Source organism: Mustelus asterias, unplaced genomic scaffold, assembly GCF_964213995.1.
Source record: "Mustelus asterias unplaced genomic scaffold, sMusAst1.hap1.1 HAP1_SCAFFOLD_42, whole genome shotgun sequence".
NCBI classification, from domain to species: domain Eukaryota; kingdom Metazoa; phylum Chordata; class Chondrichthyes; order Carcharhiniformes; family Triakidae; genus Mustelus; species Mustelus asterias.
Window position 1 is genome coordinate 2284588 of NW_027590119.1, and position 27375 is coordinate 2311962.

Below are 27375 nucleotides of genomic sequence, written 5' to 3' on the forward strand. Positions count from 1 at the left end.
CTTGTTTTCATGGTTTTTTGTTTCAGACAGCGATGTTCATTATTCTGTCCTGAACACTCACTTCTTTACGACAACCATTACCTCGCCTTTTGCTTCTGTTCTGCAAAATTCTTCTCCACAGATGCTGCCAGACCTGCTGCATTTTTCCAGTTCTTTGTGTTCATTTTAGAGCTGCATGTAGTAGGGGAAAACACTATTTACTCTCCTGGAGTAAATAAATGTCCTTCATCAGTTGTTGTGGATCATTTCAGTGGAAATGTGCTCTCCCAGGCTCAAAGGAACCCTCCGACTCTCCCACTTTACCAACTGTCAGAATGAACATGGTTCAGTCCTGGATGTGATTAACAGCAGAATCCACCTCATGTAAACAAATGTGAACTTGCTGGTGTCTCAGCAGGGAAGTTGACCGAGTGAATCCCTTCCCACACTGAGAGCAGGTGAATGGCGTCTCCCCGGTGTGAACTCGCTGGTGTGTCTGCAGGGTGGATAACTGAGTGAATCCCTTCCCACAGTCAGAGCAGGTGAACAGTCTCTCCCCGTATAAAATTGATGGTGTCTCACCTGGGTGGGGGAATCTCGGAATTGCTTCCCATAATCAAAGCAAGTGAATGGTCTTTCCCCAGTGTGAACTCTCTGGTGCTTCTGCAGAGTGGATGAATCTCTGAATCCCTTTCCACACTCAGTGCAGATGAACGGCCTCTCTCCAGTGTGAACTCGCTGGTGTCCGAGCAGGTTGAATGACTGAGTGAATCCCTTCCCACATTCAGTGCAGATAAAAGGCCTCTCCTCTGTGTGAATTCACTGGTGTGTCCACAGGTGGGATAACTGAGTGACTCCCTTCCCACAATCAGAGCAAGTAAATGGCCTTTCCACAGTGTGAATGCGTTGGTGACTTTCCAGTCTTGATGGGGAAATGAATCCCTTCCCACATTCCCAAGGTTTCTCCATGGTGCAGGTGTCCTTGTGACTCTCCACGTTCAAGAACCAACTGAGGTGTCCACAAACACAGACCACGGAGAGTGTCTTTCCCGACTCCAAAGGGTAATGTTTTGAAAAACTGTGTAACTAGTTAAAGCTGAAACACTCTCACTCGGATCTCTGTGCGTCCAGGTGCTTTTCCAGTTTAAAATTTTCTGTTGCAGACAAAATAGACAAACATTTCTCCTACATTCAAAGGCTGATGATATTCAGGTCCCGGTGAATTGAGTGACTGTCAGATATTGAGGTGATGTGTGGTTTGAGATTTCTGTCTGTAAATCCTCACCTTCTGATATCCTGTAAAAGGAATTTACAAAAGTCATCACTATCAGTACAAGATAGAAATTCAGAATAGACAATTCTAGTTTCTATGGAACATTTTTCCCCTCTCGTTTGGCAGAGTGGTTAGCATTGCTGTCTCACAGCACTAGGGATCTGGGTTTGATTCCCAGCATGGGTCACTGTCTGTGCAGAGCCTGCACATTCTCCCCGTGTCTGCATGGGTTTCCTTCGGGTGCTCCAGTTTCCTCCCACAATCCAAAAGACGTGCGGGTTAGGTGGATTGGCCATGCTAAATTCTCCCTCAGTGTACCCAGTGTACGCAAGTGTGGCGACTCGGGGATTTTCGCAGTAACTTCATTGCAGTGTTAATGTTAGCCTACTTGTGACACTAATACATTTTTTAAAATCCCAAAAGCTGTAAATCTCCGTCCCACACACTGTCCCTCCATTCTCACTCTGATGTGTCTAATATTCACCCTCCCAATTCTCCTGAATCAGTGAGTCATGTTGATCTATCGATACAAGGTCCTGGAGTCAGACACCCAAACATTTTAATTCAGTAAATGTACGTATATCTCTTCAGATGCACAATTAACTGTCCAGAAAATGTTTGATCGAGAGTGCTGTATCTTTTAATTTGAGATAGAGTAGGGGGTGTGTGAGGAAGAACTTTATTTAGACAGCGAGTGGGCATAATCAGAAAATCACACCAGTGGTGGAAGTGGAGAAGAATAATTTAAAATAAATTGGGTTGGGCATCTGAAGGAAATAAACTTGCAGGGGAACAGGGCTATAGAGGGGTAGTGGGACTGACTGTATTGTCCGACAGAAAGTCGGCATGGACTCGAGTTACTGAATGGACACCTGTGCTGTGAATGTATAATGGAAATATATAATGTCGCTAAAGTACTATATTACAAAACTAGAAATAATAAATGTATTTTGTTACAGAACCAATTATGCACCATGTAACAACATTAGACAGATGTCTGTCCTATATTTACTGTCCCCTTAAATGTCAGCCATCTCTCGATGTTCCTGACGGTGGGGGAGTTGAGGATAAGGGGTCAACCTTTCAGGACTGAAGTGGGAAATTTCTTCACCCAGAGAATGGTGAATGTGTGGAATTCACTCCCACAGAAAGTAGCTGAAGCCAAGACATTGTGTGATTTCAAGAAGAAATTAGATAGAGTTCTCGGCGCTGAAGGGATATTGGGAGGGCGGGAGGGATCAGAATATTGAATTTGATGATCGGCCATGATCATAATGGATGGTCGAGCAGGTTTCTATCTCCTGGGGAAACCAGCCCGTGAACATTAGAAAAGAGACCATCCTTTTAGCCTGACAAATACATGTGTCAAGCTGAGAGAGGAAATTATGTCAATGTCTTTAAGAGAGAGAGAGAGAGACCTGGGCCAACCTTTCCAGAGTCTGCAGCCTCCCTGGATTCACTTCCTTTCCCTTCAGTTGCTGCAAGTCCCCAATTTCCTCCAGAATGAGAAAAGAAATGGAAAGGGGGAGAAAAATAAGGTGTTTTACTCACAGGTGTTGGAGACAGGAGGAGGTTTTGGCCTGTGTGAAGATAAAAACAAAACCTGTGATGTTAAAAATTAAAATGTATTGACTTGTAAGAAAATAAACAGAATACATTTTGCAAAGTTCCATCCACCACTCCCTCATCTGGCAGCCCTGCATTCAGGTGTAGGACGAGTAGTATACTGCAAGATTAGAAATATAATAAACCTACTGTACCAGAAAATCATAAATATAGAGAATGTAAATGTAACACGAGTCATAACAGAGACATCACCTACCTGACTACATTGTCCCCTGAAATGTCAGCCATTTCCTGGTGAAACAACCCTTTAATTGTTAACATTCGGAAAGAGACCATCCTTTTAACCAGACAAATAAATGTGTCAAGCTGAGGGAGCAAAGAATGTTAATGTCTTTAAGAGAGAGAGACCTGGGCCAACCTTTCCAGAGTCTTCACCCTCCCTGGATTCACTTCCTTTCCCTTCAGTTGCTGCAAGTCCCCAATTCCCCCCAGAATGAGAAAAGAAATGGAAAGGGGGAAACATTGATTTCTTCCAGATGTTGCCCAGAGGAGGGAGTTTTAGTCTGAAGCTCATTGGGGGGTCGGTGGGAATGTGAAGTTGAGGTTACAATCAGATCAGCTGTGTATGTATTGAATGGTGGAGCAGGCTCGAGGGACGTACCCCTGTTCTGAATGTGCATATTCATCTGTTATCACATCCTGTACAATAGATTGTAGCATTTTCCCTCCGGCTGATGTCAGGCTGATGGGTCTGTGGTTCCCCATTTTCTCTCTCCCTCCTTAAACAGTGGGGTTTCATTTACCACCTTCCAATCTGCAGCAACCATTCCACAATCTATAGAATTTGGAAAGATGACCACCAATGTATCCACTATCTCCACAGCCACCTCTTCCAACACTCTGGGATGTAGATCAGCAGCTTTTTGGGGATTTATTCACTTCCAACCCCATTAATTTCTCCAGTGCTACTTTTTCACTAATACTAATCTCTTTCAGTTCCTCATGCTCACTACTCCCTCTGCATGCTTTGCGAGCCTTCCAAACATAATTGCGAACAAAATATCTTTAAACTTCCAAACAACCTTTCACTCTGTGATCCTTGAGAAATCCAAAGCCAGATATTCAAAACAAGGTTAAAAGATTATCAGCCACTGGAGGCAAAGTGGTGAGACCGGCCAGTCCAGCAGAAAGAGAGCCTCCAATTCTCCCCAGTGACCAACTGTGAGAATGAACAAAATGCAGTCCTGGATGTAATTGAGAGCAGAAACAATAACAGCAGAATCCAACCCCTGGAATCACATGTGAACTCGCTGGTGTCTCCGCAGGTTGGATAACTGAGTGAATCCCTTCCCACACTGAGAGCAGGTGAACGGTCTCTCCTTGGTGTGAACTCGCTGGTGTGTCTGAAGAGTGGATAACTGAGCAAATCCCTTCTCGCACTGAGGGCAGGTGAACGGCCTCTCCCCAGTGTGAAACCGTTGGTGTGTCTTCAGATGGGATAACTGAGTGAACCCATTCCCACACTGAGAGCAGGTAAACGGCCTCTCCCTAGTGTGAACTCGCTGGTGTGTCCGCAGGCTGGGTGACTGACTGAATCCCTTCCCACACTGAGAGCAGATGAATGGTCTCTCCTCATTGTGAACTCGCTGGTGTGTCTGCAGGCTGCATGACTGAGTGAATCTCTTCCCACAATGAAAGCAGATGAATGGCCTTTCCTCATTGTGAACTCTCTGGTGTGTCTGCAGAGTGGATAATCGACTGAATCCATTCCCACACTGAGAACAGGTGAACGGTCTCTCCCCAGTGTGGCTGCGTCGATGAGTTTCCAGGTGAGAAGGGTATCTAAATCCCTTCCCACAGTCCCCACATTTCCATCGTTTCTCCATGGTGCAGGTGTCCTTGTGACTCTCCAGGTCGGACAAATAGTTGAAACCTCATCCACACACAGAACACGGGTACAGTCTCTCCCCGCTGTGAATGCTGCGATTTCTTTTAGGCTGTGCAACTGAAGCGTTTTCCACATGCAATGCACTGGAACACTCTCACTCTGGTGTGTGTCAGATTCGGTGCTTTCCAGTCACACTGATGTTTAAAATATGAAGCAGACAGAACAGAGAAACATCTCTCCTTCGAGATTCAAAGGCTGATGACATTCAGGTCCCGATGAATTGAGTGACTCTGTCAGATGTTGATGTGACATTTGGTCTGAGATTTTTGTCTGTAAATCCTCACCTTCTAGATATCCTGTAAAAGGAGTTTACAAAAGTCATCACAGTCAATACAGGATAGAAATTCAGAACAGACAAATCTAGTTTCTATGGAACATTCTTTCCTCTCTCATTCCCCAAAAGCTGTGACTCTCCATCCCACACACTCTCCCTCCATTCTCACTCTGCTGTATCTAATATTCACCCTCCCAATTCTCCTGAAGGGGCTGATTGAGGCTGATTGACAGATCCATGCTCACTGCTTCCTGTCCTGGACACAGAGAGCTGAAAATCTCCATGCAGGCGGCCAGACAGATATATGTCTTTGTAGAGTCATAGAGGAAACAGGCTCTTTGGCCGAACTTGTCCATGCCACCTTTTTTTTTAAACCCCTAAGCTAATCCCAATTGCCCGCATTTGGCCCATATCCCTCTGTACCCATCATACCCATGTCACTGTCGAAATGCTTTTTAAAAGACAAAATTGTACCCGCCTCTACTACTACCTCTGGCAGCTTGTTCCAGACACTCACCACCCTGTGTGAAAAAGTTGCCCCTCTGGACCCTTTTGTATCTCTCCTTCCTCCCCTTAAACCTATGCCCTCTAGTTTTAGACTCCCCTACCTTTGGGAAAAGATATTTACGAGCTAGCTGATCTATGTCCCTCATTGTTTTATAGACCTTTATAAGATCACCCGTCAGCCTCCTACGCTCCAGAGAAAAAAGTTTCAGTCTATCCAGCCTCTCCTTATAATTCAAACCACCAAGTCTGGGTAGCATCCTAGTAAGTATTTTCTACACTCTTTCAAGTTTAATAATATCCTTTCTATAATAGGGTGACCAGAACTGTACACAGTATTCCAAGTGTGGCTTTACCAATATCTTGTGCAACTTCAACAAGACATCCCAACTCCCGTATTCATTGTCCTGACCAATGAAACCAAGCATGCCGAATGCCTTCTTCACTACTCTGTCCACCTGTGACTCCACTTTCAAGGAGCTATGAACCTGTACCCCGAGATCTCTTTGTTCTGTAACTCTCCCCAACGCCCTACCATTAACTGAGTAAGTCCTGCCCTGGTTCAATCTACCAAAATGCATCACCTTGCCTTTATCTATATTAAACTCCATCTGCCATTCGTCAGCCCACTGGCCCAATAAATCAAGATCCCATTGCAATCTGAGATAACCTTCTTCACTGTCCACTATGCCACCAATCTTTGTGTCATCTGCAAACTTACTAACCATGCCTCCTATATTCTCATCCAAATCATTAATATAAATGACAAATAACAGTGGACCCAGCACGGATTCCTGAGGCACACCGCTGGTCAACCCTCTACGACCACCCTCTGGCTTCTGTCAAGAAGCCAATTTTGTATCCATTTAGCTACCTCACCCTGGGTCCCGTAAGAATTAACCTTATGCAACAACCTACCAGGCAGTACCTTGTCAAAGGCCTTGCTAAAGTCCATGTAGACAACATCGACTGCACTGCCCTCATCTACCTTCTTGGTTACCCCTTCAAAAAACTCAATCAAATTTGTGAGACATGATTTTCCACTCACAAAACCATGCTGACTGTCCCTAATCAGTACTTGTGTCTCTAAATGCCTGTAGATCCTGTCTCTCAAAATACCTTCCAACAACTTACCCACCACAGATGTGAGGCTCACCCACCGGCCTATAGTTCCCAGGCTTTTCCCTGCAGCCCTTTTTAAACAAAGGCACAACATTTGCCACCCTCCAGTCTTCAGGCACCTCACCTGTGACTATCGATGATACAAATACCTCAGCTATGATTGAACTAAAAATATATTTAATGGATCGGATGGCTCCAGTTGGTGAAGATACAGGGGGTTGCGATTGATGATGATCTTGAACTTGCTGCCTGTGGGGGTAGTCAAGCAGAGATGATCAATAATTTCTAAATGAGATTGGATGGGTGCTGCAGGGTTACAGAATGGGACCCACTCCAGACGGACAGAATTGCTCGACAGACAGTTTATAGTTTATTTTTGATAATTTATTAATTAGTGTCACAAGGATGCTGACATTAACACTGCAATGAAGTCACTGTGAAAATCATGAAAAACTATGAAATTACTGTGAGAGTCGGTATGGACTCGAGTTATCCAATGGACTCCTTCTGTGCTGGAATGACTCTATGACTGGAAATATATAACGTAGCTACAGGACTATATTACAAGACTGGAAATAATAAATGCATTTATTACAGGACCAGAAGTAAATCTGTCCCATACAACAACACCAGAGACAGTCTCTGCTCAAGTTTAGCTTCTGCTCGACTTTAAAAGAGTAAGAGGCAATTTAATTTAAACCTTCAAGATTCTGAAAGGTCTTGGATGTGGAGAGGATGTTTACTCTTATGGGAGAATCTGGGGGCCACTGTTTAACAAACAGTGCTGCCCATTGAAGACAGAGATGAGAAGATTTTTTTCACTCAGAGAGTCTTGAATCTTTGGAAGTCCCTTCCTCAAAAGTAGAAGTAGAGCCTGATTTCAATAAGGAATTAGATATATTTCTTGGGGATCAAGGGATACGGGGGATGGGGGGGAGGCGGGATTACAATATTGAACTTGATGATCAGCCGTGACCAGAATGAACGGCGGAGCAGGCTCGAAGGGCCGAGTGGCCTCCTCCCCACTTCTACTTTCTCGTATGTTTCTATGTAAACATGAGGAGCCTGGGGCTGAAATGTAACCAAATATTTTGCCACCGCTTCAGGCAACTTCTCTCACTGAAACATAGAATCTAGAAGTGGGAGTAGGTCATTCAGCCCTTCGAGCTTGCTCCGCCATTCATTATAGTCATGGTTGATCATCAAATTCAATATCCTAATCCACCCCCACCCCCTCCTGTTCCCCCATATCCCTTGATCCATATTCAGTGGCAGTGAATTCCACACATTCATCACCCTCTGGGTGAAGAAATTTCTCCTCACCTCAGTTCTAAAAGGTTTACCCCTTATCCTCAAACTATGACCCCGAGTTCTGGACTCCCCCCACCATTGGGAACATTCTTTCTGTATCTACCCGATCTAACCCTGTTAGAATTTTTAAGTTTCTATGAGACCCCACTCTTCTAAACTCCAGTGAATATAATCTTAACCAATTTCATTTCTCCTCATTTGGTAGACTTGCCATCCCAGGAATCAGCCTGGTAAACCTTTGCTGTATCCCTTCTCTCGCAAGGACATCCTTCCTTAGATAAGGACACCAAAACTGTATACAATACTCCAGGTGTGGCCTCACCAACACCCTATACAACTGCAGCAAAACATCCCTATCCCTACACTCAAATCCTCTTGCTATGAAGGCCAACATACCATTTGCCTTCTTTACTGCCTGCTGTACCTGCGCACTTACTTTCAGTGAGTGATGCACGAGGAATCCAACATCTTGTTGAGTATACACCTCCCTCAATTTACACCTATTCAAGTAATAATCTGTCTTCCTATTATTGCTACCAAAGTGAATAAACTCACATTTATCATCACTATACTACAACTGCAATGCTGATGCCCACACACTCAGTCTGTCCAAATCACACTAAAGCATCTCTGCAGCCTCCTCACAGCTCACCCTCCCACCCAACTTTGTATTATCTGCAAATTTGGAGATAATACATTCAGTTCCCTCTTCCAAATCATTAATATATAATGTGAAGAGTTGGGGTCCTAGCACAGATCCCTGCCAAACCCCACTAGTCACTGACTGCCAATCAGAAAAAGACTCATTTATGCCAACGCTTCGCTTCTTATCTGCGAACCAGCTTTCTATCCATCTCAAGACATTACCTGCAATCCCATGTCCTTTAACGTTACATAGCAGTCTGTTATGTGAGACCTTGTCGAAAGCCTTCTGAAAGTCTAAATAAACCACATCCACTGGTTCTTCTCGGCCAACTCTACTCCTTACATCCTTACAAAATGCCAATAGATTCGTCAAACATGATTCCCTTTTGTAAATCCATGCTGTCTTTGTCTGATTATACCACTGCCTTCCAAATGCCGAGTTGTGAAATCCTTGATAATAGACACCAGCAACTTCCCCAGTACCAATGTTAGGCTCACTGGTCTATAGTTCCCTGTTTTCTCTATCCCACCCTTTTTGAACAGTGGGTTTACATTAGCTACCCTCCAATCTGTAGGAACTATTACCGATTCCAAAGAATTTTGAAAAATAACCACTATTTCCAGGACCACTTCCTTAAGTACTCTGGGATGAAGATTATCTGGACCTGGAGATTTATCCACCTTCAATTCCATCAATTTCCCCAAAACCATTTCTCAACTGATGCTGATTTCCTTCAGTCCCTGACTAAAACATGTTTCTTTCAGCACTTCTGGTACATTATTCACATCTTCCTTTGTGAAAACTAAAGCAAAGTACAAATTTAATCCCTCAGCCATTTCTTTATTCCCCGTTATGAATTCTCCCATTTCTAACATTCGTTTTTGTCAATCTTCTTCTCTTTACATATCTATAGAAACTTTTACAGTCAGTTTTTATGTTCCCTGCCAGCTTACTTCCATACTCCAATGTTCCCTGGGAGTGGGTGAAGCTGTTTAAAACCTGTTGATCAGCCTGCTGTGCGATCCGGTCACTAGGACCCGGTTGGGAGCATAAAACGCTGAAGCCCACACCCACTCATTGTTGCGTCATCAAGACACCAGCGCATGCGCTCCGCTCCCTGCTGAATCAAGATGGCGGCTGTTAACCTGAGCCTCGTCCCGGGAAAAAGACCCAAAGCTGCAAGCACGGGACCTGCGGATTACTATTAGAGGTTTGAGACCTTCGCCAGATATTTAGAAACCCTCTCCGTCCATCTGCCGGTTCCAATCCTCCCTCCATGTATCCGCATCCTTACCGGTTGCTGATGAGACAAAGGAATGTCTCTCCCCATTGCCATCATTCACGCTGCGCATGCGCCACACACTGCCTGACTGCGGATGCGCAGCTCTCTCCCGTGCTGTGGATAGGGGACATTCACCACCGCGACGAATGGTGGGTAAGGCGCACGTCATGGAGACGCCTCATTTGTGAACAGTGAGCTTTTTCTGCTGCGATGTGAAAATTAGGGACAGTGATGCAGTCATTAGGAATCAAATTATACTGTAATCTAAGTACTCAAGGCATTCCTTATCCACCAAAAAGTAAGGGAATGGAAATTCTCGACCGAAATATCTGAAATTGATAATAAAGGGGAAGTCATAGAGGTTTACAGCATGGAAACAGGCCCTTCGGCCCAACTTGTCCATGCCGCCCATTTTTTAAAAAACCCCTAAGCTAATCCCAATTGCCCGCATTTGGCCCATATCCCTCGATACCCATCATACCCATGTAACTATCTACATGCTTTTTAAAAGACAAAATTGTACCCGCCTCTACTACTATCTCTGGCAGCTTGTTCCAGACACCTACCACCCTCTGTGTGAAAAAATTGCCCCTCTGAAACTTTTGTATTTCTCCCTTCTCACCTTAAACCTATGCCCTCTAGTTTTAGACTCCCCTACCTTTGGGAAAAGATATTGACTATCTAGCTGATCTGTGCCCCTCATCATTTTACAGACCTCTATAAGCTCACCCCTCAGCCTCCTACGCTCCAGACAAAAAAGTCCCAGTCTATCCAGCCTCTCCTTGTAACTCAAACCATCAGGTCCCGGTAGCATTGCAGTAAATCTTTTCTGCACTCTTTCTAGTTTAATCATATCCTTTCTATAATAGGGTGACCAGAATTGCACACAGTATTCCAAGTGTGGCCTTACCAATGTCTTGTACAACTTCAACAAGACATTCCAACTCCTGTATTCAATGTTCTGACCAATGAAACCAAGCATGCCGAATGCCTTCTTCACCACTCTGTCCACCTGTGACTCCACTTTCAAGGAGCTATGAACATGTACCCCTAGATATCTTTGCTCTGTAACTCTCCCCAACGCCCTACCGTTAACTGAGTAAGTCCTGCCCTGGTTCAATCTACCAAAATGCATCACCTCACATTTGTCTAAATTCCATCTGCCATTCGTCAGCCCACTGCCGTATCTTTAATGAACATCAACACGCAAAAATGGAACTTGATGACTTTTAAACAGCTCGCCCTCTTGACATAGAAGTGTCATAATGGGAAATGTGTGTGATGGATAGAGCGGTTTCTGGGGCACAGGGGATTGTGGGATCCACGGCCCCATTAAACAGCAGCTATTGGTATGTGTTTTATTAGAGAAGCATCAGTGACTGCAAACATTAACTCTGTTTCTGTCTCCATAGATGCTGTCTAACCTGATGAGTATTTCCAACATTTTCTCTTTTCATTTCAGATTTCCAGCAGCTGCAGTGTTTTGATTTTGTTTAGTTGAAGGCGTTGCTCATGGAAACGAGTCTAGAAACAAATGGACCATTTAAAGCTGTGTTTCAAGTAAGGAAAAAGTCATTCTGTCAGGGATTTTCATTAAATTTACATTTAGAAAAATTTCAAATTTTTCAGTGTGTGGGAAGGGATTCAGTCATTCATCCACAATGCTGAGGCACCAGCAAGTTCACAACTGGAACATGTACATTACTAGAATTACCAGCAATTGGCTAAACCTCCTTTGGCCGCACCTTCCAAAACTACAAACCTCTCCTCCAACATGGATAAGGGCAGTTTGTGCATGGAGACCCCATAACCTGCATTTACTCTTCAGAATCATGCACTATTCTGACTTGGTAGTATACTGCTCTGCCTTCACAATCATTCGGCCAAAATCCTAAAACTTATTTCCGAGCAACACAGTACAGTGGCTCAGGGTGACACAGTGGTCAGCACTGTTGTCTCACAGCACCAGGGACCCGGGGTTCGATTCCAGCTTTGGGTGACTGTCTGTGTGGAATTTGCACATTCTCTCTGTGACTGCATGAGTTTCCTTCAGGTGCTCCGGTTTCCTCCCACACCCCAAAGGTGTACAGGTTAGGTGGATTAGCTATGCTAAATTGCCCCTTAAATGCAGGAGGTTACAGGTTACCTCAGGATTACAAGTTGTTTTGAGATTGAAAGCGACATTTGGAGGTGATAGTTTTCCTGCGTCCTTTGAGTTGGTGAAGGTTGCGGTTTGGCAGGTTCTGTCAGTTCTTGTCCAGTTGTAGATGTATAAAATCCTTACCGTTCATTCCCTCCCTGTTTCATCTCTATCTTTCTCCTCTCATTGAGGCTGAATTCTTGTGTAGATCTGGATGGGTGACAGGTTTCCTGCATTGAAGGACATTAACAAACCATTTGGGTTTTTAATCACAATCCAGCAGCTTCCGGAGTCACTTCTTCCTTGTGCCGGCTCCACAAATTACCAGATTCATTCAGCTCAATTTCACAACCTGCCTTTGTGTTTATCACTGTTTTTTTCTCCTCTTTTAAATTAATTTGCAGCCTCGAGAAATCCATGAGCCATGTACGTATTCAGTGTGAGAGATTGCAACCCCTGAAGGAGCTGCTTCTCCACTTTTAGTTACAATTCTGTCCTGCCCCACGCTCCTGTTCGTTGACTGCCCAGTGTGGAGGAGACTGGGGAGGTCAGAGGATCTTTTCCTGGACCTGTTCTTGGGGCTGGTTAAAACAGTAATTTGTAGTTCAGCAGAGGGTAACTTGGCTGTGGTTCTTCTGTGGTTTCACAGTAACTTCATTACAGTGTTACTGTCAGCCTTACTTGTGACTAATAAAAATAAACGTTAACTTTCTTGTCCGTGCTCGTGTGGTCCTGGAGAGGGAGCAGACAGTGTCGACTGGAACACTCGATATCTTCCACAACTCAGGGTACAGAGTGTCTCACAAACACCGGAAACAAAGTTCTGGTTTAGTTCAGATGGAAGTTCGATTGGACCACAAGATTGGAGAAACAAGATTTGAAATAATATTCCATGGAAACTAGAATTGTTTGTTCTGAATTTCTATCCTGTACTGACAGTGATACTGACTCTGTCAATGTCTTTTACAAGGTCCACAAGGGCGATGAATTGCAGATGGGAAACTGAAACCAAACATCACATCAAGATCTGACAGAGTCACTCAATTCATCAGAACCTGAATATCATCTACCTTTAAATGTGGAAGGAGAAATGTTTGTCTGTTCTGGCGGTGGGAAACAATTTCAAACATCAGTGTGACTGGAAAAGCACTGAGACACAGACCTGAGTGAGAGTGAACTGACTGGAAAGAGCTTTAACCAGTTACACAGCCTGAAAGAAACATCACACCATTCACAGCAGAGAACCATAAGATCATAAGAATTAGGATCAGGATTAGGCCATTGGACCCATCGAGTCTGCTCCTCCATTCAAGGAGATCACGGCTGATCTGATATGACAATCCAATTTTCTGCCTTGTCCCATAACCCTTAATAGCCTTACTTAGAAGCAATACACATGTTGTGTGTGGACAAGGCTTGAACAGATAAGAACACCTGCACCATGGAGAAACCATGGAAATGTGGGGACTGTGGGAAGGGATTCAGTTACCCATCGCTGCTGGAAATGCATCGGCGCAGTCACACTGGGGAGAGACCATTCACCTGCTCCATGTGCGGGAAAGGATTCATTCAGTCATCCCACCTGCTGACCCACCAGCAAGTTCACATTGAAGAGAGGCTTTTTAACCATGCTGACGGTGATCACAACTCTAAAAGCCCTGAGGACCTGGTCATGCACCAATCTATTCACACCGAGAAACAGTTCTGCTGCTCTTACTGTGGGAAGTTATTTAAGCGATCACAGAATCTCATTGAACACAAACGCACTCACACTGGGGAAAGGCCGTTCACCTGCTCTGTGTGTGGGAAGGGATTCACACGATCATCCCACCTCGCTACACACCGACTGGTTCACACTGATAACAGACCTTTCAAATGTACTGAATGTGCGAAGAGTTATAAAACCACAAGTGATCTGCTGATACACCAGCGAGTTCACAACAAGGAGAGGCCATTCAGATGTACAGTGTGTGGGAAGGGATTCACTCTGTTATCCAGCCTCCAGAAACACCAGCGAGTTCACACCGGGGAGAGGTCGTTCACCTGCTCCTTGTGTGGAAAAGGATTCATTTATTTAACCAGCCTCAGATCACACCAACTTGTTCACTCGGATAAGAAACCTTTCAAATGTTCTGAATGTGAGAAGAGCTTTAAGACCTCAAGTGTTCTGCTGAGACACCAGCAAGTTCACTCCGGGGAGAGACCGTTCACCTGCTCTGACTGTGAAAAGGGATTCACTCGCTCATCCAACCTGCAAACACACCAGCACATTCACACCGGGGAGAAACTGTTCACTTGCTCTGAGTGCGGGAAGGGATTTTCTCACTCATCCCACCTGCTGAGACACCAACACACTCACAATGGAGAGAGACCGTTCACCTTCTCTGAGTGTGAGATGGAATTCACTCAGTCAACCCATCTTCTAAATTGACAAATGTCTGGAGGGGTTGGATTCTGTTGTTATTGCGGCTGTCAATCACATCCAGGACTGAACCGTGTTCATTCTGACAGTTGGAGTTTGTTTTTGCTAATGTTAGTGATCGCTATAACTGGGCTGAAGTTTAATACTCTGGATAAATGTCAACTGAACTAATATTGTTTAAGACACAAAGCCGGCATCTTCATTTCTCCAGGATAAGAACAGATTAATCAATGTCTTGTTGCATTTTTGTGGCCTTTTCTCCTTTCTAACTCTATATTATTTCAGTTCTCATACCTTCAGTTACTCTCATGGACAAGTCCCAGCTCCCCATACCTTCCAGAGTGTCTTTCCTGGCATCGGAGCCCAGGGAAGGTATCAGTAACACATCCGCGATCACAAAAGATAAATCACAGTTGTTTGCACTGATCCCCAATCATTGAGGATGGTGATATTTGTGGAGCTTTCTCTCTCTGTGATTTGTTTAATTGTCCCCACCATTCACGACTGGATGTGGGGGGACTGCAGCTTTGATCTGATCCGTTGTTTGTGGGATCGCTTGGCCCTGCCTGGAACATGCTGCCTCTGCAGTTCAGCGTGCTTATAGTCCCATGTTACAGAGTAACCAGGTTGGAATCTCAGTTTTAGGGTGCCCAGTGCTGCTCCTGACTTGTTCTCCTACACTCCATGTTGAACTAGGGGAGGTGATGACTTGGTGGTATTATTGCTGAACTATTAATCCAGAAACTCAGCTAATGATTTGGGGACTGGGTTTCGAATCCTGCCACATCAGTTGGTGGAATTTGAATTCAATAAAAAATCTGGAATTAAGAATTTACTGATGACCATAAAACCATTGTTGATTATCGTAAAAAACCCATCTGGTTCACTAATGCCCTTTAGGGAAGGAAATCTGCTCTCCTTACCCTGTCTGGCCTACATGTGACTCCCTCTGAAATGGCCTCGCAAGTCACTCAGCTCAAGGGCAACAAGGACTAGACCATAAATGCTGGCCATCCAGCAATGCCCATTTCCCACGAATTAATAAAAAAGGATTTCAAGTTGAGGACTCCCAGGATGACTCCCTTGCACTGTCCACCTCTGTGCTGCTCCCTCTACTCAGGTCTGAACTGCTGGTAGGACAGCACATTTTGGCAGGAAGGATAAAAGGGAAGCAGATTATCTAAATGGTGAGAGATTGTAGAGCTCTGAGATGCAGAGGGATCTGAGTGTTCTAGAGATTGAATAAACTGGGATTGTTCTCCCTGGAAAGATGGAGGCTGAGGCTCGACCTGATAGACGTTTATAAAATGATGAGGGGTGTGGATAGGGTGAACATTTGGGACCTTTTTCCCAGGGCAGAAATGACAATTACAAGGCAGCACAAGTTCAAGATAAGGGGGAAAGGTTCATTGGAGATGTGCGGGGAAGTCTTTTTACACAGAGGGTGGTGGGGGCCTGGAATGCACTGCCAAGTGAGGTGGTTGAGGCAGATACGTTAGTGACATTTAACACTTATCTGGATAGACACATGAACAGATGGGGAATAGAGGGATATAAGCGGTTGGTCTCGATAGGACAATGTGATCAGTGTTGGCCGAAGGGCCTGTCCCTGTTCTTTGTTCTTTGCATGAATCACAAAAAGCTTGTCAGCAGGTAAAGCAAGTAATTAGGAAAGCTATCATTTGTGAGGGGAATTGATTACATAAATATGGAGGTTATGCTTCAGTTATCCAGAGCACCAGTGAGACCACATCTGGAGTACGGTGTACAGTATTGGTCATCTTGTTTAAGCAAGGATGTAAATACATTGGAAGCAGTCGATTGACCAGACTAATGTCAGAAATGTGTGGATTATGGGTAAAGCTTGGACAGGCTTGGTTTGTGTCTGCTGGAGTTTAGAAGAGTAAGATAAATTTGATCGAAACATAGAAGATCCTGAAGGGTCTTGACAGGTTGATGTGGAAAGGATGTTTCCTTTTGTGTGAGAATCGAGAGCGAGAGGTCCCTGTTTAAAAATAAGGGTTCGCACATTTAAAACGGAGATGAGGTGAAATATTTTCTTTCAGAGGGTCGTGAACCTCTGGAACACTCTTCTGAAAAGACGGTGGAAGCAGAGTCTTTGAATATTTTTAAGGCAGATGTAGATAGATTCTTGGCAAGCAAGTGGGCGATAGATTATTGGGGGTAGGCAGGATGCAAATTTAAGGTTACTATCAGATCAGCCCTGATCTGATTAAATGGTGGAGCAGACTCAAGGGACCAAATAGCCGAATCCTGCTCCTTGTTCCTGTGAGACATTGGCAGTAAGATATGATTCAAAGTATGTCTGTGTCAGCCTGTTGCTTGACTGAACTTTGACTGTCGGAATGGTCATATTTAATAGTTTGTAGCTTAGTTATGTGTAATGATCAAGTAATTGAAGCTTATTAATCAATTAACCTGATGTGATATTCTGCTGAATTGTAATACGTTAGTATCATGTAACTGGCTTTGTCTGTAACTGCATCCTTATTTGACAAGTGAAATACATCACATGACCCGAGGCCGGTGTAAAGCTACACTTTTATACTTTAATTACAGAGTCCTGTGGATCCCATCAACTCTGGATGAGCTGAGGTCTGGAACTGTTAACCCCTCAGTGTCTCACAGCTTGCCTCCTGGACTTGCAGAATCTCACTGGCTGTCCTGTCTGGAGACAATACACATCTCTTTAACCTGTGCTTAATGCTCCCTCCACTCACATTGTCTGTATCTTTAAGACCTGGTTGGCTGTAGAGATTCGCATTCTAATCAGTATTCTGTAACTTGATTTTGTCTCTCTGTGCACTGTTTGAGAGCACATTTCCACTCCATCTGATGAAGGAGTAGTGCTCTGAAAGCTAATGGCATTTGCTGCCAAATAAACCTGTTGGACTTTAACCTGGTGTTGTTAAACTCTTACTGCAGTCACTACAAAAACCAGCAAGTAGTTTCTTTAATCAAAATATACTGATAGTCACCTGCCCCAATGAGAACTCTAAAAGGTCGACACATCAATGAGACATTTGAAACAATGAACCCAAATGTTAACCATTGGGATTTGACACCATAAACTTGCTTATTTCAAATAAGTGACAAAGAAGATATCTTTAGGTCTCCATTATCTCAGTATAAAGCCATAAAATTTAATAAAATCACAGAAAAGGCACATGGGGCAAACTCCGGAAGTAACTGATACATTAGAGGGCCAGTCGGGAGATTGCAGGAAATGGTCAGTAGATGACCATCACCATTAAGAAACCAATCAGAAACTGATTACACACCATCTAAATCAATCAGGGACTGATCATGGTGAACCAGAGTTCAGGAACACCATTGATCGTGCACAGGGGCTGTGTCTAGAAATGGTTAATAACCATCAGCTTTCAGCTGCCCAGTTCACAGCTCAGAGAAGCTGAGCAGGAAGAAGATAGACAACAATCAACAGAACAAGAAACAGTGCCGCAGTCGGCTGGAAGTTGTGCGCCAGAGTTACAAAGTGAACTGACTGCTTCCACTGTCTTTGTAAAGTTTTGCATTTTGTACTTATGTGATTAACTTAGTAAATTCTGTAAAGCTTGGAACAATATTTGCACCCAGTATGGTCCTGTAGCTAGTTGTAAATGAAAGTCCCTTTTAGATCAGCTCTCCCAACTAAACCCAACAACTGTAATTGACTCTAAGTCTTACATTTAAGTTGAGGTGAACCCACGTCTTTCAGAAAATCTCTGCCAACTTTGGCACAAGCCCCCAGCTGTTAGCCAGGAATTCTTTGCAGGATTAACTTGGGAACAGTGTGCTTTTATCATTTCTGGAACCTAGGTCAATGCGGGGTGGTCAGTCTGGTTTTATCATTGACTCTTCTGTAGCAATTTGACACAACTGAATAGCTTGCTCAGGATAGAGAGCTCTGAATCTATTGTATTACCTCTGTTCTGCAGAACAAGTAACTATACTCTGTCTATTATTGCAGTGCTGTAATAAAGTCAGTTAAAGACAATCGGTTGTTGGGAGTTTGATTATCTGATGTATGAAACCACAAGATTCAATATTTAGAGTCAACAAGATGAACAAGGAAACACATCAGGGCCCAAAACTCCAGCTGGATATTCACAGGAGAAAGTCTGTTACCCAACATCTTGAGTGGACAGAACAGAGAAAGGTCCCAACTGTAAGAAACCCTCCAAACATTTGTAAATATATTTCAAATGTTGACAGGTCCCAACTCCCAGTTTCCATTAAATTGAAATCAATGAAAGATCTGAGACAGACAGTTGGGTTGAAAGCAGTGCGGGGCCCACATGGACTGAGAAACCAAATCCAGGGACCACTTACACCGAGACACCAAATCCAGGCAGCATTTGCGCTTTGAAGTTGATTTATCAGGTAGAAGTTGTTTGCAATAAATCCCCAATTTTAAATTAAATCTACAATATTTAACTATCTGGCCAGAATGAACATTCTAATTGGTAAATTCAGATGATTTATTAACCATTAAAAGGTAGAAAGGTAACAAGTTAGAAAGATAAAAAGCAAAGTTTGAATTAACAGTGATTGACAGGAGGAGGAGAAAGCTCATCTTTAACAATGAAACAGACTTCTCACAACTTTCCTCGGTTGATCAGGCCAAAGACGTGAAATGATCATCAGACATGATACATGTTAACAGAATGGCTACTCAAAACCTTTATTTTAACCCCTTCAACTCACATTTGCTTAACTCAAATTAGCCTCAGTGTTGAATGATAATTGATTAACTTAATTGTCTGATTGGCCCCTGACACCTACTGGCATCTCCTGATGTCTGAGTACAAAGGTCTACTGAATAAATGAGACAGCTTGGGTAAGGTCCCATTTATTCCCAACTTAATGTAACTTGTCAAAGCCATAAATGTTTTGTGAGCTCGACCTTATCTTTCTAGATTGGCTGGAAAACATAATTTGACAGTTCTCATGATTTATGACCAGTGTACGTAAAATCATATTATTTATTATAATAAAACATTACAGACTTTGTGTTACAGGTTATATTACCAGTCTGACAAGTACAACTATTAAGTGCTGATTCTTCAATTGTCTCAGAATGAAGGTTCTTCACTTCACCAATATGAGGATGTTAACCCGAGGGTCCCGTCTGCTCTCTGAGGTGAAAGATCACACAGCTTCTATTTGGAAGGAGAGCAGGGAGCTCACCCTGCTGAAACCAATATTACCCCTCACCCAATCTCACTGAAAACAGAACACTGCTCATTATCACATTGTTGATGTGGTTTACCCCACTGAAACCAATATGACCCCTCACCCAATCTCCCTAAAAACAGATCACTGCCCCTCATCACATTGCTGCTTGTGGAGGCTGACTGCGCACAGAGATGTCCTGAGGTTGTGAAAGGTGCTATATGAATGCAAATTCTGTCGACTCCAGCCCAGTTACTGTACTTTGCAGCAACATCATCAACACTTCCCCAATGTCAGAATGAACAAGGTTCAGTCCTGAATCTGATTAACAACAGCAGAATCAGAGCAGAGCCGTCATCTGTGAACTCGCTGGTGTTTCACCAGATTGGATGATTCGGTAAATCTCTTCCCGCACTCGGAGCAGGTGAACGGCCTCTCCCCAGTGTGAATGTGCTGGTGTGTCAGCAGGTGGGATGATCGTGCAAATCCCTTTCCACACTCGGAGCAGGTGAACGGCCTCACCTCAGTGTGAATTTGTTGGTGTGTCAGCAGGTTGGAGGACTGACTGAATCCCTTCCCACACTTGGAGCAGATGAACGGCTTCTCCCCAGTGTGAACTCGCTGATGTACAGTGAGATGAGATGATCGCCTGAACCCAGTCCCACAGTGAGAGCACTGGAACGGTCTCTCCTCAGTGTGAACAAGCTGATGGGACATCAGTTCACCAGAACTTTTAAAGCACTTCCCACACTCTGGACATTTAAAAGGTCTCTTGTCAGTGTGAACTCGTTGGTGTGTCTGAAGGTGGGTTGCTGTCCTGAAACTCTTCCCACACTAAGCAGCTGAACAGTGTGTACTCGGTGTGAATGCGCTGGTGCTCCCTCAGTCTGTGTGGGCTTTTAAAGCTCTTCTCACAACTGGAGCATTGAAACTCTCTCTTGTCAGTGTGAACTTGCTGGTGTTTCAGCAGGTGGGATGAGCGAGTGAATCCGTTTCCACACACCGAGCAGGTGAACGGCCTCTCCCCGGTGTGGAGTCGCTCATGCAGCTGAAGGCAGATGAACTGAGCGAATCTCTTCCCACATACGGAACAAATGAACGGCCTCTCCCCGGTGTGTCTGCGTCGATGAATTTCCAGCTCAGATGGGGATCTGAATCCCTTCCCACAATCCACACATTTCCACGGTTTCTCCCTGGTGTGAACGGTGCTTTTTGCTTCCATGTTCAAAGGCCGATGATATTCAAGTCCTGATGAATCGAGTGACTCTGTCAGATTTTGATGTGATGTTTGGTTTGACTTTCCTGATCGTGAACCTTTCAAATATTCTGTAAAATGAATTTAAGACAGAATCAAGGAAATATAAAAGAGAACCCAGAAAAACACAAAGGCAGGTTGTGAAATTGAACTAAATTAATCTTGTAATTTGTGGGGCCAGCGCTAGGAAAAAGTGACACTGAAAACTGCTGGATTCTCATAAAAACCCAACTGGTTCACTAATGTCCTTTAGGGAAGGGAACCTGCAACCCAGTCTGGGCCTACACAAGACTCTGGCTTCTATGGGAGGAGAGAAAGAGGCGAAGGAGAGGGTGAAAGAGATGAACTTCATAGATCTGCAACTGAATTTGAATTTCAAAAGAATCTCCCAAACCCATAACTCCACCCACTGGAAAGACAAGAGCAGCTGATGCCTGGAAAAACCATCACCTCCAAGACACACACCAGCGAGTTCAGACTGGGGAGAGACCAGACTCCTGCTCCACATGTGAGAAAGATACAATCGATCATCTAATCGGCTGACACACCGGCGAGTTCAGCAGTGATTACTGGGATTGGATTCTGCTGTTGTTGCTGCTGTTAATGACATCCAAGACTGAACTCTGTTCATTCTGATAGTTTGAACATAAGAACATAAGAAATAGGAGCAGGAGTAGGCCATCCAGCCCCTCGAGCCTGCCCCGCCATTCAATAAGATCATGGCTGATCTGAAGTGGATCAGTTCCACTTACCCGCCTGATACCTGTTGGGTTTGTTTCTGTTGATGTTTACAATCTCTGGATGTTTAACATTCTGGAACTTGGCTTGTTTTACCTTGTAACCCTTACTCTTCCAATAAAGTATCTTTCTTTGGTCTATAGCAAATAGTGATTTACTTGTAATTTTTTTCAACTGAATCAGAGCAGAGGAATAACCTCTCCCCAGTGTGAATCTGCTGGTGCACTGTGAGGTGAGATAATCGCCTGAACTCAGTCCCAAAGTGAGAGCACCTGAACGGTCTCTCGTCAGTGTGGACACGTTGATAGGATATCACTTCCCTGGAACTTTTACAGCTCCTCTCGTATTCTGGGCAATTAACAAAATCACTCCAGAGTGCGAACACGTTTGTGTGTCATATGGTGGGATGACTGAATGAATCCCTTTCCATCTCTGGAGCATTTGAACAATCTCCCCCCAGTGTGACTATGTCAGTGAGCCAACAGGTTGGATGATGGAGTGAAATCAGTCCAATACACAGAGCCAGTGAACGGCCTCTCCCCGGTGCCCGATGAGCTTCCAGCTCAGACGGGTAACTGAATCCCTCATCACTGTCCTCACTCTTCCATGGTTCCTCCCCAGGATGTTTATATTTGTAGCTCCCGAGGCCAGATGATCAACTGAAGCTGCGTCCACACAGAGAACAGTTTCATCTACTGTGAACAATGCTTTTTCCTTCAATGTTTAAAATCTGAATGATAATCAAGTTAGCGTTAACTGGGCAGCTCCGTCAGATCCTGATGTGATGTTTGTTCGAAGATTCCTGACTGCAAATCCTCCTCTTCTAAAACTCTGTGACACTGAATTTAAAAGAAAAAAAAGTGAGAGAGAACCCACAAAAACACAAAGGCAGGATGTGAAATTGAGCGGAATGAATCTGGTCATTTCTGGGGCCGGCACTGGGAAAAAGTGACCATGAAAATTCTGGAGTGTCATAAAAATCCAAGTGATTCACTGATGTCCTGCAGGGAAGGGATTGAATGTCACCCATTCAATAGGATCATGGCTGATCTGACATTCCTCATGTCCACTTTCTTGCCCTTTTCCCGTAACCCTTGATTTCCTTACTGTTCAAAAATATACACAAGGGCTTTGCCCCCACAGCTCTCTGCGGCAAGGAGTTGCAAAGACTCTCAACCCTCTGGGAGAAGAAATTGCTCCTGATCTCAGTCTTAAATTGGCACCTTTTATTCTGAGACTGTGCCCTCTGGTCCCAGACTCTCCCATGAGAGGAAACATCCGCTCAGCATTTACCTTGTCAAGTCCCTTAAGAATCCAATATGCTTCAATGAGATCACCTCTCATTCTTCTAAATTCCAATGAGGAGAGGCCCAACCTGTTTAACCTTTCCTCATAAAACAATCCCTCCATAACGGGGATAATCCAAGTGAATCTACTGTGAACTGCCTCCAATGAAATAATATTTTTCCTTAACTAAGGAGACCAAAACTGCTCACAGTCCTCCAGATATGGTCTCGTCAGTACCTTGTACAGTTGCAGCAAGACTTCCCTACTCATATACTCCAACCACGGTGGCACTGCAGTTAGCACTGCTGCTTCACAGAGACCCGGGTTCAATTCCTGGCTTGGGTCACTGTCTGTGTGGAGTTTGCACATTCTCCCTGTGTCTGCGTGGGTTCCCTCCGGGTGCTCCAGTTTCCTCCCACAGTCCAAAGATATGCAGGTTAGGTGAACTGATCATGCTAAATTCTCCCTCAGTGTACCTGAACAGGTGCCAGAGTGTGGCGACTAGGGGATTTTCACTGTAACTTCATTGCATTGTTAATGTAAGCCTACTTGTGACAAATGAATAAACTTTACTTTACTTGAAATAAGGGCCAACATTCTATTAGGCTTCCTGATTACCAACTGCACCTGTGTGCTAGGTTTCTGTGTTTTGTGCAGAAGTCCCCCAAGTCCTGTTGTGTTGCAGCTTTACAGAATTTTCCCCCATTTAAATAATACTCCCCTGATCTCCCTTCTAAAATGAACAGTTTCACATTTTCCCACATTATCATAGAGTCCCTACAGTGCAGAAGGAGGACATTCAACCCATGAGTCGCACCAATTCTCTCACATAGTATCTTACCCAGAGCTTCTCTCCCACCCTATCCGCATACCCTCACACATTTACCATGGCTAATCCATCTAACCTACATGTCTTGGGACACTAAGGGGAAATGGCCAACCCACTTAATTTGCACATCTCTGGACTGTGGGAGAAAACCAGAGCAACTGGAGGAAACCCACACAGAGGAAAGCTGCTGGATTATCATAAAAACCCAAGTGGTATGCTGATGTCTGTCAAGAAAGGAAATCTGGCACCTGGTCTAGAGTGGAGACAGAGAGAAGTAGAAGGGGCCGGGGTGAAGGAGAGGGATTTTATACATCTAGAACTCAATGAGAACTTTGACAGAATCTCCCAAATCCTCAACCTCCACCACCGAGAAGGACCAAGGTAGCAGGTAGATGTGAACGCCATCACCTCCGAGTTTCTCCCCCCCAACTCACACACAATCCTGACTTGTCTGAAATCCAGTACTAAAAGAACTGAAGCTTCGTTCATATAAACACTGGGAAGACTGAACCCATTGTCTCCAGTTCCCACTACAAACTCCACTCCCTCACCAGCAACTCTATCTTCCTGGTAACTGTCTGAGGCTGAACCAAACTGTTCATAACCATGGTGAAATATTTCACCCCAAGATGAGTTTCCAACCACATATCCACATCATCATCAAAACCGCCTATTCCCATCTCAGTGATATCGCCCGACTCCACCCCAGTCTCACTTCATCTGGAACTCTCATCCATTCCAATGTGACGTGGAACTCAAGGGAATGGAACTGACCAAATTGCTCCACAGAGAGTTCAGTAAGTCTCACAACACTAGGTTAAAGTCCAACAGGTTTATTTGCAATCACGAGCTTTTGGAGCACTGCTCCTTCCTCAGGTCACTCACCTGATGGACTTTAACCTGGTGTTGTGAGACTTCTTACTATGCCCAACCCAGTCCAATGCCAGCATCTCCACATCATGGCTACCACGCAGAGTTAGCATGGATTTAAGTTGCCAAATGCATTTCCTTCTATGTTGTAATCTCTGCATCACTGGAAATTGATAAAGCAGCCACACTGCTGTATATTTCAAGACAAAAAATATGGGATCATAAATAACATATCTCTCTCCCATACAAATTTACTGTTCATTTAAATGTTAGCCCTCTTCTGGGAAAACTGAATTGTGAACATTGGGTAAGAGGCTCCCCTATTAGCCAGATAAACTGAGGGAACTAAAAGATGTCAATGTCTTTGAGAGCAGTCCAAAGATGTGCAGGTTAGGTTGATTGGCCATGCTAAAATTGCCCCTTAGTGTCCTGGGATGCGTAGGTTAGAGGGATTAGTGGGTAAATATCTGGGGGTAGGGCCTGGGTGGGATTGTGGTCGGTGCAGACTCGATGGGCCGAATGGCCTCCTTCTGCATTGTAGGGTTTCTATGTTTCTATGAGAGAAACAAAAATATACCTGGGCCTAGTCCTGTTCCTGAATCCAGTCTTCATCTGTAACCTTTCCAGAGTCTGCTGCCTCCCTGGATTCACTTCCTTTCCCTTCAGTTGCTGCAAGTCCCCAATTTCCCCCAGAATGAGAAAAGAAATGGAAAGGGGGAAACATTGATTTCCTCCCAGATGTTGCCCAGAGGAGGGAGTTTGGACAACTTCCACATTGTGACATCATAATAGAGCTCTGCCTAAATCAGCCAATAGGAATCATTCTGCTCCGCGATGACGTCTCCGGCTTCCAGCGCACAGGCCCGGGCGCGCGGACCCGGGAACCCCGCTCCCACCCCCACCCATTGTTCCCCCTCCACCTCTTCCTGCCACGGTTTCCAATCAACCGGCTGACAGCTCCGGCCAGAGCGAGAAGCCGCGGAGTGATCGCCCCCTCCCTCGGCCCGGGACTGCGCATGTCCAAGGGAGAGGGGAAGATGCGCATGTGCGGGGGAAGCCAACCTTTTGACCTGCTGCTGAGGTATTGGCCAATGGAATGTTGGAGGACCGGAAGTTCTCTGGTCCTCCAGCCAATCAGAGCTCCCCCATTGTCTGAATGCGGAAGTGGACAATGAGCTTCATATAAAGCAATTTTTTTTTAAAGCGGCATCTCGGCCTTTTGGCTAAGATGCAAATGCGCCCAAGTCTGGAGGAGGATCCTCCCCCTTCTCCAATCAGCTTGGCTCATGTAGATCAGGCCCAGGACAGGGTGGTTTGGTCGCTTGCCCTGTCTTGCCAGCCTGGATCGGAAATGTCTCAACTTGTTGAGACTCTGAATTGGATTTGATTTGATTGAATTGGAAAAGTATTTTAAAAAAGCTGCTCATTCCTGCCCAGCAAAGCTGCTGCTGCTCTCTCTCTGAATGAACATTGAGCTTCAGACACAGACTCAAACTTCTCCAGTCATCAACATCTGTGAGTAAAACACTTTATTTTCTCTTCCTTTCCATTTCTTTTCTCATTCTGGGGAAATTGGGGACTTGCAGCAACTGAAGGGAAACGGAGTGAATCCAGGGGGGCTGCAGACTCTGGAAAGGTTGGCCCAGGTCTCTCTTTCTCTTAAAGACATTAACATCCTTTGCTCCCTCAGCTTGACACATTGATTTGTCTGGCTAAAAGGTCCCTTTCCTAATGTTCACAATTAAAGGGCTGGTTTCCCCAGGTGATGGCTGACATTTAAAAGGACAATAAATGAATATAGGACAGAGATATGCCTAGTGTTGTTATATTGTAGATTTGGTATATTATTTATGGTTCTGAAACAGAGTACATTTATTATTAATTCTCGTTTTGTAATGTAGCACTGAAGCTATGTTATATATTTTCACTCATTGAGTCATTACAGCGCAGAAGGAGTCCATTCAGTAACTCGAATCCATGCCGACTCTCTGTAGAACAATCCAGTCAGTCCCATTCCCTTTCTCTATCCCCTTTCCCCTGCAACTTCATTTCCTTCATGTCCCCATCTAATTTCTGAAATATATTAAAGGGGACAGTAAACTAATACAGGACAGAGACGTGTCTGATGTTTTTTATTCATCCTTGGGACACGGGCATTGCAAACTGGGCCAGCATTTATTGCCCATCCCTAATTCCCCTTGAACTGAATGGCTCGCTCGGCCATTTCAGAAGCTGGCTGAGAGTCAACCACATTGCTGTGGCTCTGGAGTCGCATGTAGGCCAGACTGGGTAAGGACGGCAGATTTCCTTCCCTAAAGCACATGAATGAACCAAATGGGTTTTTTGGTCAATCGACAATGGTTTCACGTTCATCAGTAGATTCTTAATTCTAGATTTTGTTTTTAAATTCAAATTCCACCATCTGCTGTGGCAGGATTCGAACCCGGGTCCCCAGAACATCAGCTAAATTTCTGGATTAATAATCTGGTGATTAATACCACAAGGCTATCAACTCCCCTATAAATGGTACAGATTAGATATATTATTTATAGCTCTGTAATAAAATACACTTATTATATCTGGCTGTGTAATTTTGGACTGCAGCTATATTATATATTTCCAACAATCTCTTCCCTCAGAGAATTGTTAGTATCTAGATTTCTCTTCCATAGGGACCAGTGGAGGGATTGAATATATTCAAGGATGAGTTAGACAGTGTTTGAATGACAAGGG

At 44.3% G+C, this 27375-nt stretch overlaps 2 protein-coding genes across 2 annotated transcripts in view; one reads left to right on the forward strand and one right to left on the reverse strand.

Moving 5' to 3' along the window:
- LOC144482732 (uncharacterized) overlaps positions 1 to 14476 on the forward strand; it is a 221626-nt gene extending 207150 nt beyond the window's left edge. The window contains exon 8 of the mRNA XM_078201570.1: positions 14051 to 14476. Within this exon, the coding sequence (XP_078057696.1) occupies positions 14051 to 14476 (426 nt within the window). The remainder of the gene's footprint in view (positions 1 to 14050) is intronic.
- LOC144482794 (uncharacterized) overlaps positions 1 to 27375 on the reverse strand; it is a 442920-nt gene that overhangs the window by 395852 nt on the left and 19693 nt on the right. The window lies entirely within an intron of this gene.